The sequence below is a fragment of the Anabrus simplex genome, chromosome 1 (genome assembly GCF_040414725.1).
Source record: "Anabrus simplex isolate iqAnaSimp1 chromosome 1, ASM4041472v1, whole genome shotgun sequence".
Classification (NCBI taxonomy): domain Eukaryota; kingdom Metazoa; phylum Arthropoda; class Insecta; order Orthoptera; family Tettigoniidae; genus Anabrus; species Anabrus simplex.
In genome coordinates this window covers 653,326,276-653,341,450 of record NC_090265.1, presented here as the reverse complement: position 1 = coordinate 653,341,450, position 15,175 = coordinate 653,326,276, and the positions used below count along the sequence as shown (strand labels likewise).

The 15,175-nt window shown below is 43.7% G+C and overlaps 1 protein-coding gene across 1 annotated transcript in view; it reads right to left on the bottom strand.

Annotated features, from left to right (window-relative positions):
* Positions 1 to 15,175, bottom strand: part of LOC136871695 (uncharacterized) — a 106,100-nt gene that overhangs the window by 47,822 nt on the left and 43,103 nt on the right. The window contains exon 4 of the mRNA XM_067145214.2: positions 703 to 842. Coding sequence (XP_067001315.2) covers positions 703 to 842 — 140 coding nt within the window. The remainder of the gene's footprint in view (positions 1 to 702; positions 843 to 15,175) is intronic.

Here is a 15,175-nt window from a genome sequence, read left to right as displayed (position 1 = left end):
CACGATGCCGTTCTTGCCGCCTACACTTCACTCGAAATCCAACTGAACAAGTCCTGGGTGTCTTAGGATGTACCCTATCGTTCAATCTCTTCTTTTCGTCAAATTTAGCCAAATCGATCTGCTCTTACTAATTCTATTGAGCATCTCTCCATTTGTGATTAGATCTACCCATCAAATTTACAGCATTCTTCTACAACACCACATTTATAAAGATTCTATTCTTTTTCTTTGAGCTAGTTATCGTCCATGTTTCACTACAACGCTATGCTCCAGACGAAAGTCTTCAAAATCATCTTTCTAATTCCTATATCAATGCTCGAGGTGAGTAGATTTCTTTTCTTCAGAAAGGCCTTCCTTTATTGTGCTAATCTGCACTTTATGTCCTCCTTACTTCTGCTATCGTTAGTTATTTTGCTACCCAAGTAATAATATTTCCTAATCTAGTCTAATATTTCCTGCATCACCAGATTTCGACTACACTCCATTACTTTTGTTTTGGACTTATTTATTTTCATCTTGTACTTCTTCCTCAAGACTCTGTCCATACCATTCAGCAGTTTCTTCAGATCTTATGCAGACTCAGATAAAATAACAGATGGAATTAGTGGTGCAACATCTCTAATGTTCAGGAAGTCAATAGATATGGAGTACGCAGTCGTACCCTGCGGGAAATTCATTTGGAATAAAGCATTGCCCACTTACCTCAGTGTATTTGAAGTCCAGACTGTATAAGATGGTGGCCACGATGTCCATAGTGAGGCAGGCTACTGTCACGCCCACCCATGGGTAATGCAGCCAGTGCAGAGTCTTCGCCTTCCGGTTTTTATTGCCCACTGCCTGTGCTGAGAGAAAATCCAACTTTGTTACTGTCCAATCTCTATAAATTGCCAACGAGATGCACAAGTTTAGCACTCACTGAGCAGCCTCAAAGTTCGTGAGTAGGAGAGGGAGTGTAGGACACAGCGCACGTCTGCCCCCGTCGTGAGAAATGATTGTATTGTACAACCTGTGCCTGAAAAGTTCGGTGAATGGTCTCATCAAATAAAGACAACGTAATTTACACACAAAACCCCTTTACTGGCCTTCAAAGTAATCTCCTTTAGCTACAACACACTTTTGACATCGACTGTAAAATTGCTGGAAGCTGGCAGCAAACGCTTCTTTTGGAATCTCCCGGAGAACCCTTGTCACGCGTTGTTGGATACCTGCTACACTGTCGAACAGGTGGCCTTTCAGGGCTAATTTAAGACGGGGGAACAAAAAACTCTGCCGGCACCAAATGCGGAGAATACGGAGGGTGTGGAAGAACAGTCACCTGGCGTTCAGCGAGACTCTGGGTCGCGCGGATCGCGGTGTGCGGACGGTCATTGTCGTGGAGGAGCTTCCACTGTCCACTCCGGTACGGTTCAGGCCGAACCCGTCTGATGCGCTGCAGTAGCCATTTCAAAACTCCCTCGTAGAATTCCTCGTTGACAGGTGTACCCTGGGGGTACAAATTTATGATGAATGACACCAGTGCTGTAGAAAAAGGCGATCAGCACTGTCTTACTCTTGGACTTTGTGCGCTGGCTTTTCTTAGGAGGCGGAGAAGACGCTGAACACCACGCCACTGACTGTCTCCTGGTCTCCGGATCATACTGGTAGCACCATGACTCGTCTCCTGTAATGATGATTTTTCAACACCTCCGGATTTTGGTCACAAACGTCAATGAAATCTCCCGACGTTTCCATCCGAGTTTGCTTCTGCTCGTCTGTCAGGTTGTGCGCTACAAACCGGGCACAAATCATCCGCTTTTTCAAATGTTCGTGAACAATGGTCCTTACACTGTCCTTGCATACACCCACTTCATCTTTTATCATTCGTAAGGACAGTCGCCGATCATTTGCAAGCATCTGTCGCACTCGTTCGATGATGTCTGGAGATGTGCTTGTGGTTGGTCGAAGCGAACGTGCCTCGTCCTCAACACCTTCCTTTCCATCTCGAAAGCGTTTAAACGCACTTTTTACTCACTGACTGAGCGTGGTAAACTTGCACTAACATTGCGTGTGTTTCCGTTGCCGTTTTGCCTAGGTGGAAGCAAAACTTCATGTTAACGCGTTGCTCCGTTTTGCACTCCATTGTTCAATGACACGAGTCCTCACACAGATTCCGTGCGACGTGTTGCAGCGTTCAACTCCGTTTAACTGTGTTGAGTTGACCGACAGGGGGCACTTGGTGTCATGCCTCGCAATGCGTATGCGCGAGCGCATCGTCCGAACTAGCACGGTATACAAACTGGGCGACCATTCACCGAACTTTTCAGGCACAGGTTGTATATAGCACCTAGTATGAAAGGAAGTGAATCTAAGTTCTTCCCTGTGCATTGGTCGAGGTGGTGAAGCTCTTTCACGCACTCTCCCAAAGGAGGTGATCTGCATGAACCCTCTCGTCTACATACCAGTACGCCTCCCTGTGTTTACAGACGGGACTTTAAAGTCCCACCTTTGAGGAGAGGCGCACGCAAAAGTTATGCCTACGGGCGCAGAAATGTTAAATCCACGCAGAAAATTATTGCGGCAGATTCAAACAGAACAGTCATCATCTGACTTGAAAATAATAATAGTCAATTTAGAAATGGAATATCCTAAATCTTTATTATATTTATCTTTCCTCCATGATGTTTGGGAAGAAAACTGCCACATTCTTGTTGTACCCTGGTGGTACTTATCATATTGTTCAGAGAGGGGTCAGTTAGCCATTTTCATTCCCAGATTGTACGGCACCGGACGAGTTCGCCGTGCGGTTAGAGGCGCGCAGCTGTGAGCTTGCATCCAGGAGATAGTGGGTTCAAATCCCACTGTCGGCAGCCTTGAAGGTGGTTCTCCATGGTTTCCCATTTTCACACCAGGCAAATGCTGGAGCTGTATCTTAATTAAGGCCACGGCCGCTTCTTTCCAACTCCTAGCCCTTTCCTATCCCTTCGTCGCCATAAGACTTATCTGTGTCGGTGCGACGGAAAGCCACTAGCAAAAAAAAAAAATTTAAAAAATAGAGTGTGCGGCGCAACTAGGATTACAATTATCGCTAGCAAGAACTTCCACTCTTCTAATGATACAGAAACCACCCCTTTCGCAGCCTTGGCTACTAATTCGTTTCCCGCTACATTTTTTTGTTTGCGTCGCACCGACACGGATATGTCTTATGGCGACGATGGGATAGGAAAGACCTAGGAAGTGGAAGGAAGCAGCCGTGGCCTTAATTAAGGTACAGCCCCGGCATTTGCCTGGTATGAAAATGGGAAACCACGGAAAACCATCTTCATGGCTGCCGACAGTGGGGATCGAACCCACTATCTCCCGATTACTGGATACTGGCCGCACTTAAGCGACTGCAGCTATCGAGCTCGGTACCCGCTATTTCTAGCTTGGCATGAGAAAGTGATTCTAGGCAAGGCCTTAAACACGGAATCACCACCCCTGCTATTCTGGAGGATTATAAAGTTTGTTATTGCTATCTTTAAATATTGGTGTTGAAACAATCATTATAATTTATTGATTTTATTGAAAAAATTTTGACAGCAAGCTGTCACTATTTTAATGGCTTTCGTAAACTTACTTAGAGTATATTAGTAACTGTTATTTGCCCGTGTTTATTAATTGAACCGCGTTAGATGTCTCTACACCTTTTAATTAAATGCAGAAGAAAACTATATTTATTAACATACATCGTTTTCACTTTTATTATTGGTCGTTTATTATTATTTTAATATTTCACCCCCTTTCCACGCTCCGCCCGTAGGGGTGTCTTATCCTACAATTTTCTCTCCCGAACAGTAAATCATATGCATATCATGTTCGGTTGAGAGGTATGCTGGAACATGCACACGTACATCCATGATCTCGGCTATTTTGGACATTCCTTTCACCTCTTCTAAAAAAAAAAAATCTTAACAAAATTAGTGCTAATCTCACTACATCCCCATTAGGAATGAACTTGGCTCAAACGGCATCCAGAGTGTCACGGTTCATCTCAGCTACCCAAAAGACTATAAGGTCGATCGCAGAAACGATGGCTAGTTTTAAGACTTAGACAACGTCTACCAAAATAACGTCTAAGCCGATCACGATCTTCCATTGCATAAACAATGTTCAGCCGGTGTTTAGCTAGACGTCGTTTAAAGTTTCAATACTGGTTGAAAATGGAAACAGAAGTATCTTCCATGAAACTCTTTGCTTGTCGCAACCAATGAAATTCGTCGGTGCGTGCGCCAAACGTGTCAGCTGTCGTCATCTTAAACACATTACTCAAGTATGGCTAAGTATGAGCATGACTTGCCCACGGATAAGAATATCACTTTCGATGGAAATAAAATCTCATAATATTATCGACACTAAAGCGTCACGCCACCGTCCGAGGAAATGTAGCTTTTATTATAATGTTGTTAGGGCGAGTTTAATCTAAATAGCTTCTGAGAAGGGAAGATAAAACTATATTACTGTGTAACCGAATGAGTTATACGGACCATATAGATGAAACTTGCATTCTAGAGATCATACGTTCGAAACGCACCATCGGCGCCCTGAAGATTATTTTCTGTAGTTTTCCCATTTTTACATCAGGCAAATACTGGCGCTGTTATTATGGCCACAGCTCTTCCTTCCCAGTCCTTGTTTTTCCCTATCTCATGGTTTCCGAAAACTTACCTGAATTAGCACGACGATTATCCGCAAAAAAAAATAATAAAAAATAAAAAATAAAAATAAAAATATCATACACACACAACCTACTTTTTAGTGCCACTATTATGTGTGGTTACTTAGCAGTAAATATCATATAAGTGAATCCCTCCCGTTTGATGTATGTGACAGCCACTAGTTTTATGATGAAGAAGCGGAAGAAGAGTTTTAAGAAACACTCATAATCTTCACCAAGACCAACTACAATACCTCAGACCTTAACCGACCTATCAAAACTGTCCATAATGACGGCAGCTGGAATGCTAGCATGCGTTTGTTTTAATTTGTGTAAGTCGTGTTGTTACCAAATATTTACGGAAATTTGAATATTATTAATCGTACATTATAGTTATTCATAGTCTTAAGAAGGGTACAGATCCTCCTTCAGGGCCGTAAGAAGCTGTTTGTTCTCAAAGAGCTTATTTATTCCAACAATATCGGTGGTGATTATATTAATGTTGATTCTCGTGTTCTTCTCTGAGAGTATTTTCTTTATTTTTAGTTACCTATGCAATATGTTTATATTTTAATGTGCTCTGTGCCTGATGTAAGTAAGAGGTAGGGCACAAATTTCAGTGTTCCCGTTCCCAAAAGACCTAGTACTAAGGCAAAATTGGGTTAAGAGCATTCGTAGGGAAAACTTCGAACCGAATGATAGGCCTAATAATGCTGTGTGCATTAATCACTTGATCATTTTTGAAATCAAATGTATTGTTAGGGAAGATATTATACACCCATAGAAGGTAGTGATCTAATTCGACCGAGCTCGATACCTGCAGTGAAGATACCTGCCCTGAAGATGGTTTTCCGTGGTTTCCTATTTTCACACCAGGCAAATGCTGGGGCTGTACCTTAATTAAGGCCACGGCCGCTTCCTTCCCATTCCTGGGCCTTTCCTGTCCCATCGTCGCCATAATACCTATCTGTGTCGGTGCGTAAAGCAACTAGCAAAGATCTCATTCGAGTGCCGCGTAAACTTCCGAAGTTAAAACTAATGATGCCTATCCTAGCATTTGTCCTATCAACCAAAGAAAATTAAACCAGTCCCGGAAATATCCGGAAAATCATGACCAAGATTTATGATTTAGAGACTAAATCTTAAACGGAGGTGCAAGAATGATGTAATTAATTTTCAAGGTTTTAAATGAACGTGCGTAAACTAAACCTAACCCCAATTCCCGTGAGTGAACATGAGGATTATGCAATTGTGCCAACAATTCTGGTGAGTTTTAAGGTGACGAGTGCTTTAGATGGTCAAGTGTATCATACAAATATCACTCCACTCGTACCTACTCAACAATACAGTTGGATTTTGGAGGGTTAAAATTTGTTGGAGAAATTTGTTTGCGTGTTTTACATAATGGGCTGTGGTTAATGGTGGTGTTGCATAGTATTTTATGTAAGGTTAATAATGTTCTTTGTTGACATCTATATATCTTATTTGCTGACCGGAGTTTCATATGTGAAATATTTTTATACTCTGTGTCTGTTTCAACCTGACATTGATACAATAATTCTCCCTTTGTTATTTTTCCCTCCGAAATTACTTTTAGACTTACAATGCGCGATAAAGCTACTTTTGGTGTTTAATTATTCATATTTTGAGTTAGTGAGTTGCATTTCATGACGTTCGACTTGTGATCTTTTCTTTAGGTGACTCGGAATAAATATGCATAACCTTCCCCTCAGCCTCTCATATATCACTCACCGATGTCCACCACGTTTTTCCTGGATTACGGTCTGATGTAATATTGTCGTTGATTACGCTGTAATAAAAGGCCTTCAAATGCACTCGTGAAATCGGGCGGCATCTTAGTTCACCATTCAGCCACTAGGATCGCGTTCTTGCCCCCTTGTGTTCGCATGGTCGTATACTGTATGTCAATAAGTAAATTATATCCTAAATAAAAAATAGCAGAATGTTTTTTGTCAGTATTTGCAGTACCCTATTAATAGAGCGGTGTTTCATTGGCTTGAATAGATCACTAAAGTTTTAAAACTTTCCTACTGAGGAGCTCTTATCAAGTTTCAGAATTCTCTGTGTCCCTTCTAGTTGAATGGCTCGAAGCAATGTTGTCAAATAGACGTCTCAGAAATTTTTGGAGTAGGAAAAGAGGTAGTCTCTTGTCTTTACACTATCTACACTTAATTTCACTGATGAACATGTCTTTCAGAAAACGTACACATTTTTAGTAACTGTTTTCGAGCCAAGTTCTGCACAGCAGAGGTGACAAATTCCGTCGTGCACGGCATAAGTGCCACAAACGATGATTTCGGTTATCTGTGGGCTCCTCGACCTTGAAAACGAATAAGACACAATATTGGACTTCGAGTAGCTGGAGAAGAGATAATTATGTTCTAAACAGCCTTAACAGTCTATTCTTCTGCCACACGCACTGAGTACCTAGCTACCACAGCGTGAGAAATACCAGGCATTGTAACTGTTGTTCCTGAAGCAGCTTAATTATCTTTATGTACTAACTAACACTGTACAATACAGTACTGTTCAAACAGATCTGATGTAATTTACATTACACGAGTTTTGCAATGAAATGGCGTACGGCTTTTAGTGCCGGGAGTTTCCGAGGACAAGTTCGGCTCGCCAGATGCAGGTCTTTTAATTTGACTCCCGTAGGCGACCTGCGCGTCGTGATGAGGATGAAATGATGATGAAGACGACAGATAAACCCAGCCCCCGTGCCAGCGGAATTAACCAATTATGGTTAAAATTTCCGACCCTGCCGGGAATCGAACCCGGGACCCCTGTGGCCAAAGGCCATCACGCTAACCATTTAGCCATGGAGCCGGACAGTTTTATGATGATAGACATTATGTGCGTATAAATCTGCAAAATTTGCATGCCCTCGCGACTTTTATGCCTTCTGTCTTTTTCATCCATCTGGGAATCTCTTGATTGTAGTAAACTGGTTCGTACAGTGTGGGTCTACTCTCTATCCCTCAACTTTGCGTCGTAGGTGGATGAATAAGAGCTCGATATCATAGCTTATTAAGTTCCTCGGCAAGACATACTGCAAATGTATACTTATGAGGTATTTTACGCAGGCCACAGTGGATTGGGCAGTCAATACCAATGCCTGATATGTTTTCCACGTGAATATTTTCACTTTCTCTGGATGCATTTGATTTTTATTAATATATGATAGCAAATCATTAATTAACCAACTTAGGCGTTCATCTTCAATGCTGAAAAATGCCATTTTGTTCTCATTCTTGGAATATGTCTCATGTGAGGTGTTGCAGACGTCATACGCATCGAACCATTTCATATGATGCTTATTTTAAACTGTCTCTGTCTTTAATGCTATCGGGACAAACCACCTCCATACTTCTCAAACCAGCGATTGTTTCAGAGGAAAATACAATTTTAGCTCTTGCTACATTCATTTTCTCCAAATTTGTCGGGCAAATTACGTTTCTGGTTAGTTTCCTTACCGGCTTCATAACCGCATATTTCTGAAAAAGGTCTCTCAAATGATGGCCTGTCACGGAAGCATTGTTTACAAAAAATGTCCCGTAACAAATGTTGGGATCGCACGATTTGCATGACGTGAGTGGGATCAAAACTTAGGAACAGGAGCCTAGTTTCATCAGCTGGCGTACGTAATGCTTCCTCCGCATAATGTTTCGAACATAGAACATTCACTGGAAACTTGTGAAATGAAATTCCAATATCTTTAAATTCTCGTGAATGACAATAAGGGGCACAACAATAAATCATGCCTGGAACTGCGAGTGCTTAACATCAGAAGAACACACACATTCACAGCCAACTCAAAGGCGCGAACCTGGTACGCAGGGGGCAAGAAAGCGATCCTAGCGGCCCAGCACTGAACTTCATCGTGACCACTTCGATAGCGTCTTACCGGCTCTATCTCAAGGCCTTGTATTATAACGCAGGCAGCGAATATTGTAGTTGGTCTTGTCTTCACATACTGTTGGCTAGGCAATCCACTGATCAGACTTGTCATGCGGTTTACTTACCTTCCCCTATATTTTCCTTCCACCCTTCTCACTCCCTATGCCGAACTACCTATCAGATTTCGTTCAAACCACTTCCTAAACCCTCACGGGAGTAATAATAATACAATAATTCCAGCTACTTGTGTACTGTATGGCAACAACTACGAACGGCAACACCTGTATATCAGCAGCAGATCAGCAGAGAGCATCATTCGTCGAAAATTTACCACCTGCGGATAAAGCAACATTCATGGCGTCCGGAAGTACTTCACCACCACCACGAGGACAACAAACCGTGATGGATGAAGAAACAATAAAACAAGCAAGGAGTCTTGAATCCAACAATTCTCCGAGTCCCACTCATCGTAAGAAGATCGCCATTGCTCCTGAGGATGACAGGTCCCGAGCATCGACTGGCAGTACTTATACAACACTGTCAGCCAATCCCGAAGTGTCTCCAAGCGGCATATCACTTCTAAACATCAAAGAGATTGATATTATAGCACCGTTCCATTTACCACCTGGGAACCAGTCTCCGGAATTTATGCCATCAAATATTAGAAGCTATGCAGAGGCAGCAAAAAATCCTGCACTGCCCTACCAAGTACGACAGCGCAGTGGCACAGCAAAAAACACCGGTCTATCTGCCCCATTCTACATTGTGAAGTTGAGGCATCTGAACCCGGACATCAACCATCCGAAAGCAATCTACCATATTATCACCAAGTTTCTTCCCAACGCCATACATGAATACAATCTAGAAATTCAATGGAGCAAAGACGGCTACAATATCAAAACTTCTAGACCATTCTACTCAGTCCTAGTCAACTCCATAGGAATGGCGCACTTTGGAAAGCACGTTGCAGCACAGAGCCTGGCTCAACAACCACGGCGAAACCAGCCACCTTCGCGTCCAGCCCCCACCTTGTCAGTGGTGGCGTACGGGGTCGATCGCAGTTATACTGAGGACGAGGTCGTTGCCCAACTTCAGCAGCAGGGACATCAAATCTTCCGGGTCATTCGTATCCGGAATGCCAACGGACCGACCTCGCTGATGCGTATCCTGTCCCGGGATACTGCAACATTGGACCAGCTACTGAGGGATGGTGTGCTGATCTACGCAAAGCGACATCGTGTGGAGGCCTCCCGCTCATCTCCACCACAGCGCAGGCGCTGCGATCGCTGTCAATCCTACGATCATCCCACTACTGCACCGTGCTTTCTCGATCAGGTATGTGCGATTTGTAGTTGTCAACACGCCTCACATGCTTGCATGAATAAGGGATCACCCAAATGCAGCACCTGCGGCGAAGCTCATCCAACATTTTCAGTTAAATGCAAGGGTAAACCTCAACCTTCCCACACTCAACCAGAAACCGTGCTACCTATCACTCCCATTGACCTTCCTACCCCGCCTTCCTCTTCCACTCTTCCCCCTCCCTCCACTGAGAACAATCTGCGATTCATCACTATGGTGCTCCAGAATGTTCTCCCCTTCCAACGTCCTAATATTCTGTATCAAGTCCAGTTAGCGGCACGATTGATCTTCCAGACTCACTTGGACGCAACGTTCTCTGGGACAAGAATGCACTATTGTAGTAAATGAAAATTTATTAGATAATGTACAGTATGTTCTCTGAGAGCCAAGCGCCCGCTGCTTGATCTGCAGATAGATCAACACAAACCGGATTTTTAATGAAACATTTTTAACAAGAAAACAAAGTCCAAAATTTAAAAACCACACTTTCTACCGCTCCGATCGCCCCACCAGAGGCCGCGGAGGGGTAGCTATTAGTATTCATCAATCCATTCCCTCACAACAACATTATCATTATCTAAATGAATATCTATCTGAAAACTTAATTATAGAAATCACGATTGGCAATCAAATAATAGCTCTAGCAACAATTTATATACCTCCAGGTTCTTCCCCACCAACCAAATTTGTGGAACACATCGATCGTAAATACAGTACGTACATTATCATCGCAGATTTTAACATTACGTCATATACGCAGCAACAACAAACCATCTAGGACCAACTATTACATGATATCCGGGGTGTTGATTTACCCTTCCCCTCCCCCACCCGCCCTATATCACAAACGATCCCTGACGTTGTAATCCTCACCCCTAATCCAGCAACGAACTGTGACATCACTATGCTACCTTCAATCGGCAGTGACCATGTCCCTGCCCTATTAACCGTAACCAATATACTAACCAACCCATATCAACATACCCAACGTCCGAACCGACTGGGTAGCATACAGGCAAACAATAACAATAACAGACAAAATACGCAATACCGACCCACCTACATCACAGCATGAATTACACGACGTAATTAAGACATTAGAATTCGCACTAATTACTGCCGACAGACTGCATATTCCTCGCCACACCTCCCATCCCTCCAAACCTCCCCTCCCATCTAAAGCACTCCAGCTATTAAAATATATCCACGACCTTTACAAGGCATACCTCCGCACCCGCGACCCAAATACCCTCCGCGAACATAGAACTACCCTTAGACATGCTCGTTCATTCATCAAGGCTATGAAACGAAAAGCCTGGGCAAATACTTGTACTGAATTATCCAACACGACTGATACTCGCAAATATTGGACCAAATTAAAACAACTGACACACATAAAGAAATCCTACCCCCATTATCCAATAATACATAACAAATCCGCACCCAGTGATCCTAAAGTAAAGGCCGACATTTTCGCAGATCATTATAAAGTAATTTCTCGCCGTCTTCCGACCCCCATTTCTACCATCCTGACCACGCTGTAATAACCGAATATGCGGATATCACTCAACCTCCTCTTCGACCTAGCTTTCAACCTCCTTCCGCCCCTGATTCCCAACATCCCTTAAATGCTCCTATTACAGTACAAGATATAAAAGACGTACTCAGGACCAAAAGGAACACTGCCCCTGGTCTAGATCAGATTACTTACCGACACATCAAAGAAGCTCCACATCCCTTCCTACAACTCCTAAGTGCAGTATATACTATCATTCTCCATACTGGATTCTTTCCTGCCCATTGGGGACATGCTACTATTTTGTTATTTTTAACACCTAAAAAACTACCATCCCTCCTACATTCATATCGTCCTATTAGCCTTCTAACAGTGTATTCTAAAATAGAAACCATCCTCGCACGCCGTATATATTCCTATCTCAATTCCCTCCATCTCATACCACAATCGCAAGCCGGTTTCCGCCCTCAGCACTCCACACATGACCACCTCTTTCATATCTCTGCATCCCTCACAAAATATTTACCTCCCAAAAACCGCACAGCCCTTATCAGTCTAGACGTTGAGAAAGCCTTTGACAAGGTATGGATCGACGGACTGATATTTAAACTTCGTCACCTCCCGCTACCTATGACGATCATCCGTTTCCTCGTCAACTTTCTTAAATCCCACACAGCCCAAATCAATATTCTTAATACATTATCCTACCCCTTTCCTATTAAAGCAGGAGTCCTACAAGGTAGTCCATTGTCACCGCTTTTGTATATCTTGTTTTGTATCGATATTCCCCAACCTCTTCCCCCACGCAGATTATATCAATTCGCTGATGACATAGCAATACTGGCTCTAGGAACTAATAACCGATCCCTGCAATCCCGATTACAAACCTACTTAAATGAGCTCGAATAATGGCTGAATCGTTGGCACATCAAAATCAATGTAAGTAAAACACAATTTATAATTTTCCGCAATCGTAAACGTAGATGCCGTCCTACTAACCAAATTTACCTATCCTTACATGATCAACCCCTTACCGAAACCACCACCCATACCTACCTAGGCATCACTTTTCAAAATAATTTAAAATGGAATATACATTTGGACCAGATTTACAAAAAGACATCTCGCAGGTTTCACCTACTCCGCTGGTTGTTAGGTCAAACCTGGGGATTAAAAGCAACACAGATTATTAATACGTACAAAGCTTTTATTCGGCCTGTTATCACGTACGCCTCCTTATCCTGGATCTCCGCCTTCCTTCTCCGATACCTCGACATATTAAAACTAGACCGTCACGCTATTCGACTGGCTTATCGTCTCAGACCAGAAACAAGACTCGAAGTAGTAAATAACCTTTATACATTCCCAACAATTCTTTCCCATCTCCATTCTATTCTTCTTCGTTATTTACAGCATGCTGTTTCCCGCAGCTTATCTGAACCTTTAGAAGCAATTAGCCTTTCTCCTCTCGCCACCGCCATCCTTACAAACCAATCAACACCTTTAATCAAACACCTCTTTCCACCATCGACCTCAGCCCACAACTAAAGCTAAACGCACATAAAGTTATGGACCACTACAGATCGCACAATTCTAACTGAGGTTCTTATTCCGGTTATTTTTCCATTGCCACCTTACACATTTAGTGGAATTAAAGGCGATACCACCGCCATCTCCGATTACATTTGCGTTCAGTGTATGTGTGACCTCTCAGAACTTATGACGACTTGGCTTTTTCACTTGGACAAGAATTGGTTAATAATATTATGTCATTGCTTGCACGTATAAATTCCGATCTTGTTTATCATTTCATTCCATATTCTTTCTCTTCAAGAAAACAATGTTTACTGTTCTTATGTTAAGTTTGTAGTGATTCGTACTTCAAGAAACAGACTTTCATTTTTGCTGATGTGTTCTACAAAAGAAGACTTTTTTTTCAACTTTCGTAAAACGTGTGTTATCAGCACACACTCATATAAAACATTTCACAACACATTATTGTACATGTAATCGGCCAAAGAGTCCCTTTGTTGGACTGGTGGCCCGCTCCCCTCACGGGGAGAATGAAGCAACTATTTGAATGAATGAATGAATAATAATAATAATACACAGGGTACTCATAACCGGGGTAATCCTTCACCTCATTATTTTTGATTCGCCCGGGTGAAGTCACAACTTTACCATCGCACCCAGCCGACCCAACAAGCATATCGGCCAGACGCCTAGTTGGAAGTCGGCTATAGACATGTTCACCTGTGTTGTCCTGGACGTCCACCACTCCATCTCGGAAGAAACCATCCTCTCCGACCTCCGCAAGACGGGAGTCTACAGCGCAACCAGACTCTACGAAGGCTCCGCTCCAGCACCAGAGGTCCTTCTATTTCTCACCTCTCCGACCGACTGTGACCATCTTCTCGCCACTGGTGCCCATATTCGCAGCCGTCTTCATCGCGTGGAACCCACTCCTAGCCAAGTTCATGAACAATTACCGGACTACTCATCTGATCTTCCTGCATCTGATGCTTCTACTGCTGCTTCTACGTCATCTCCCTACCCCACCCCGCCACAACCATTGTCCTCTCTCTGCATCACTTCTACCACCACGATAGCCACCACCACTATTACCACCACCATCTCCTCTGTTCACAACCTCATCACAAACTCTCTCACCACTTCGGTTACTACCCATCCCACCCCTATAATGATAACTACCGTCACCTCCCCTCCCAACCTTACCCCATCAAGCCAACAAGCAGCATCTGAAACTGCCACCGACACGACGCCACCATTATCGCCAGCTTACACCTGCGTCAATCGAGGAGTGGACCCGCTCTTATCCACGGATACCATCGTCCAAGCCCTTCGCCAGACCGGAACACCAGTGCGCCGAGCAACCCGGATCTTCAATGCCTCAGGACCTACGTACCTTGTTCGACTTCATCTACCGACTCCGGACACCGCCCAACATCTCATCGACAACGTAATTCATCTTCACGACCGCCTTCATCAGATTGAAGCCTCTCGTTCTTCTCCCCAAACTTCCACCCGACCTCCCACACCTCGTCGCCGTCCCCGGCCAGCTCCACCTTTCCTTCCACCGAGTCCACATATCCGTTTTTACCCGCCTCCGCCCGATTTCTCTCCCCCACCACCACCCCTATCAAACCCCCTCCATGTCTTACTCACTTCACTGCATCATTTCTCTTGTATCTTCCACAACCTAGCCCATTCCTTCGCCCCTCTCACACACCCCTCACTAGTCCCACAGCCTCTGCATTATTCCTTTACCCCACCATGCTTCCCTACATGTTTATAATGCAGTGCATAATCTTTGTAACATGCCACAACCGAATGTGTAAATCTGTAATACCACTGTTGAAAATTTTTCTGTACTTCCTATTGTAAACCCCTTGATATAATAAAGCACCTCGCCATCTCCTACACATTCACATGCTTTACCCACCTCCTTCTTCCGCCACATCTCCCCAACCTGCCCGTATCTCTTGGCCAGAGAGAGGGCGACACCCTCTAGGTGGCCCGCCCCACCCCTTCAGTGTGGGGAATGAAAGCACTTGATAGATAGATAATAAGAATAGGTCGGTAGATGCAGAGTGGGTTGTTGTCCCATAAGCTCTGTACTCTGACCGGCCAACCGAGCAGAAGACAGGTGGTCACGGCTCTACCGTGGCTCTACACCTCTGCAT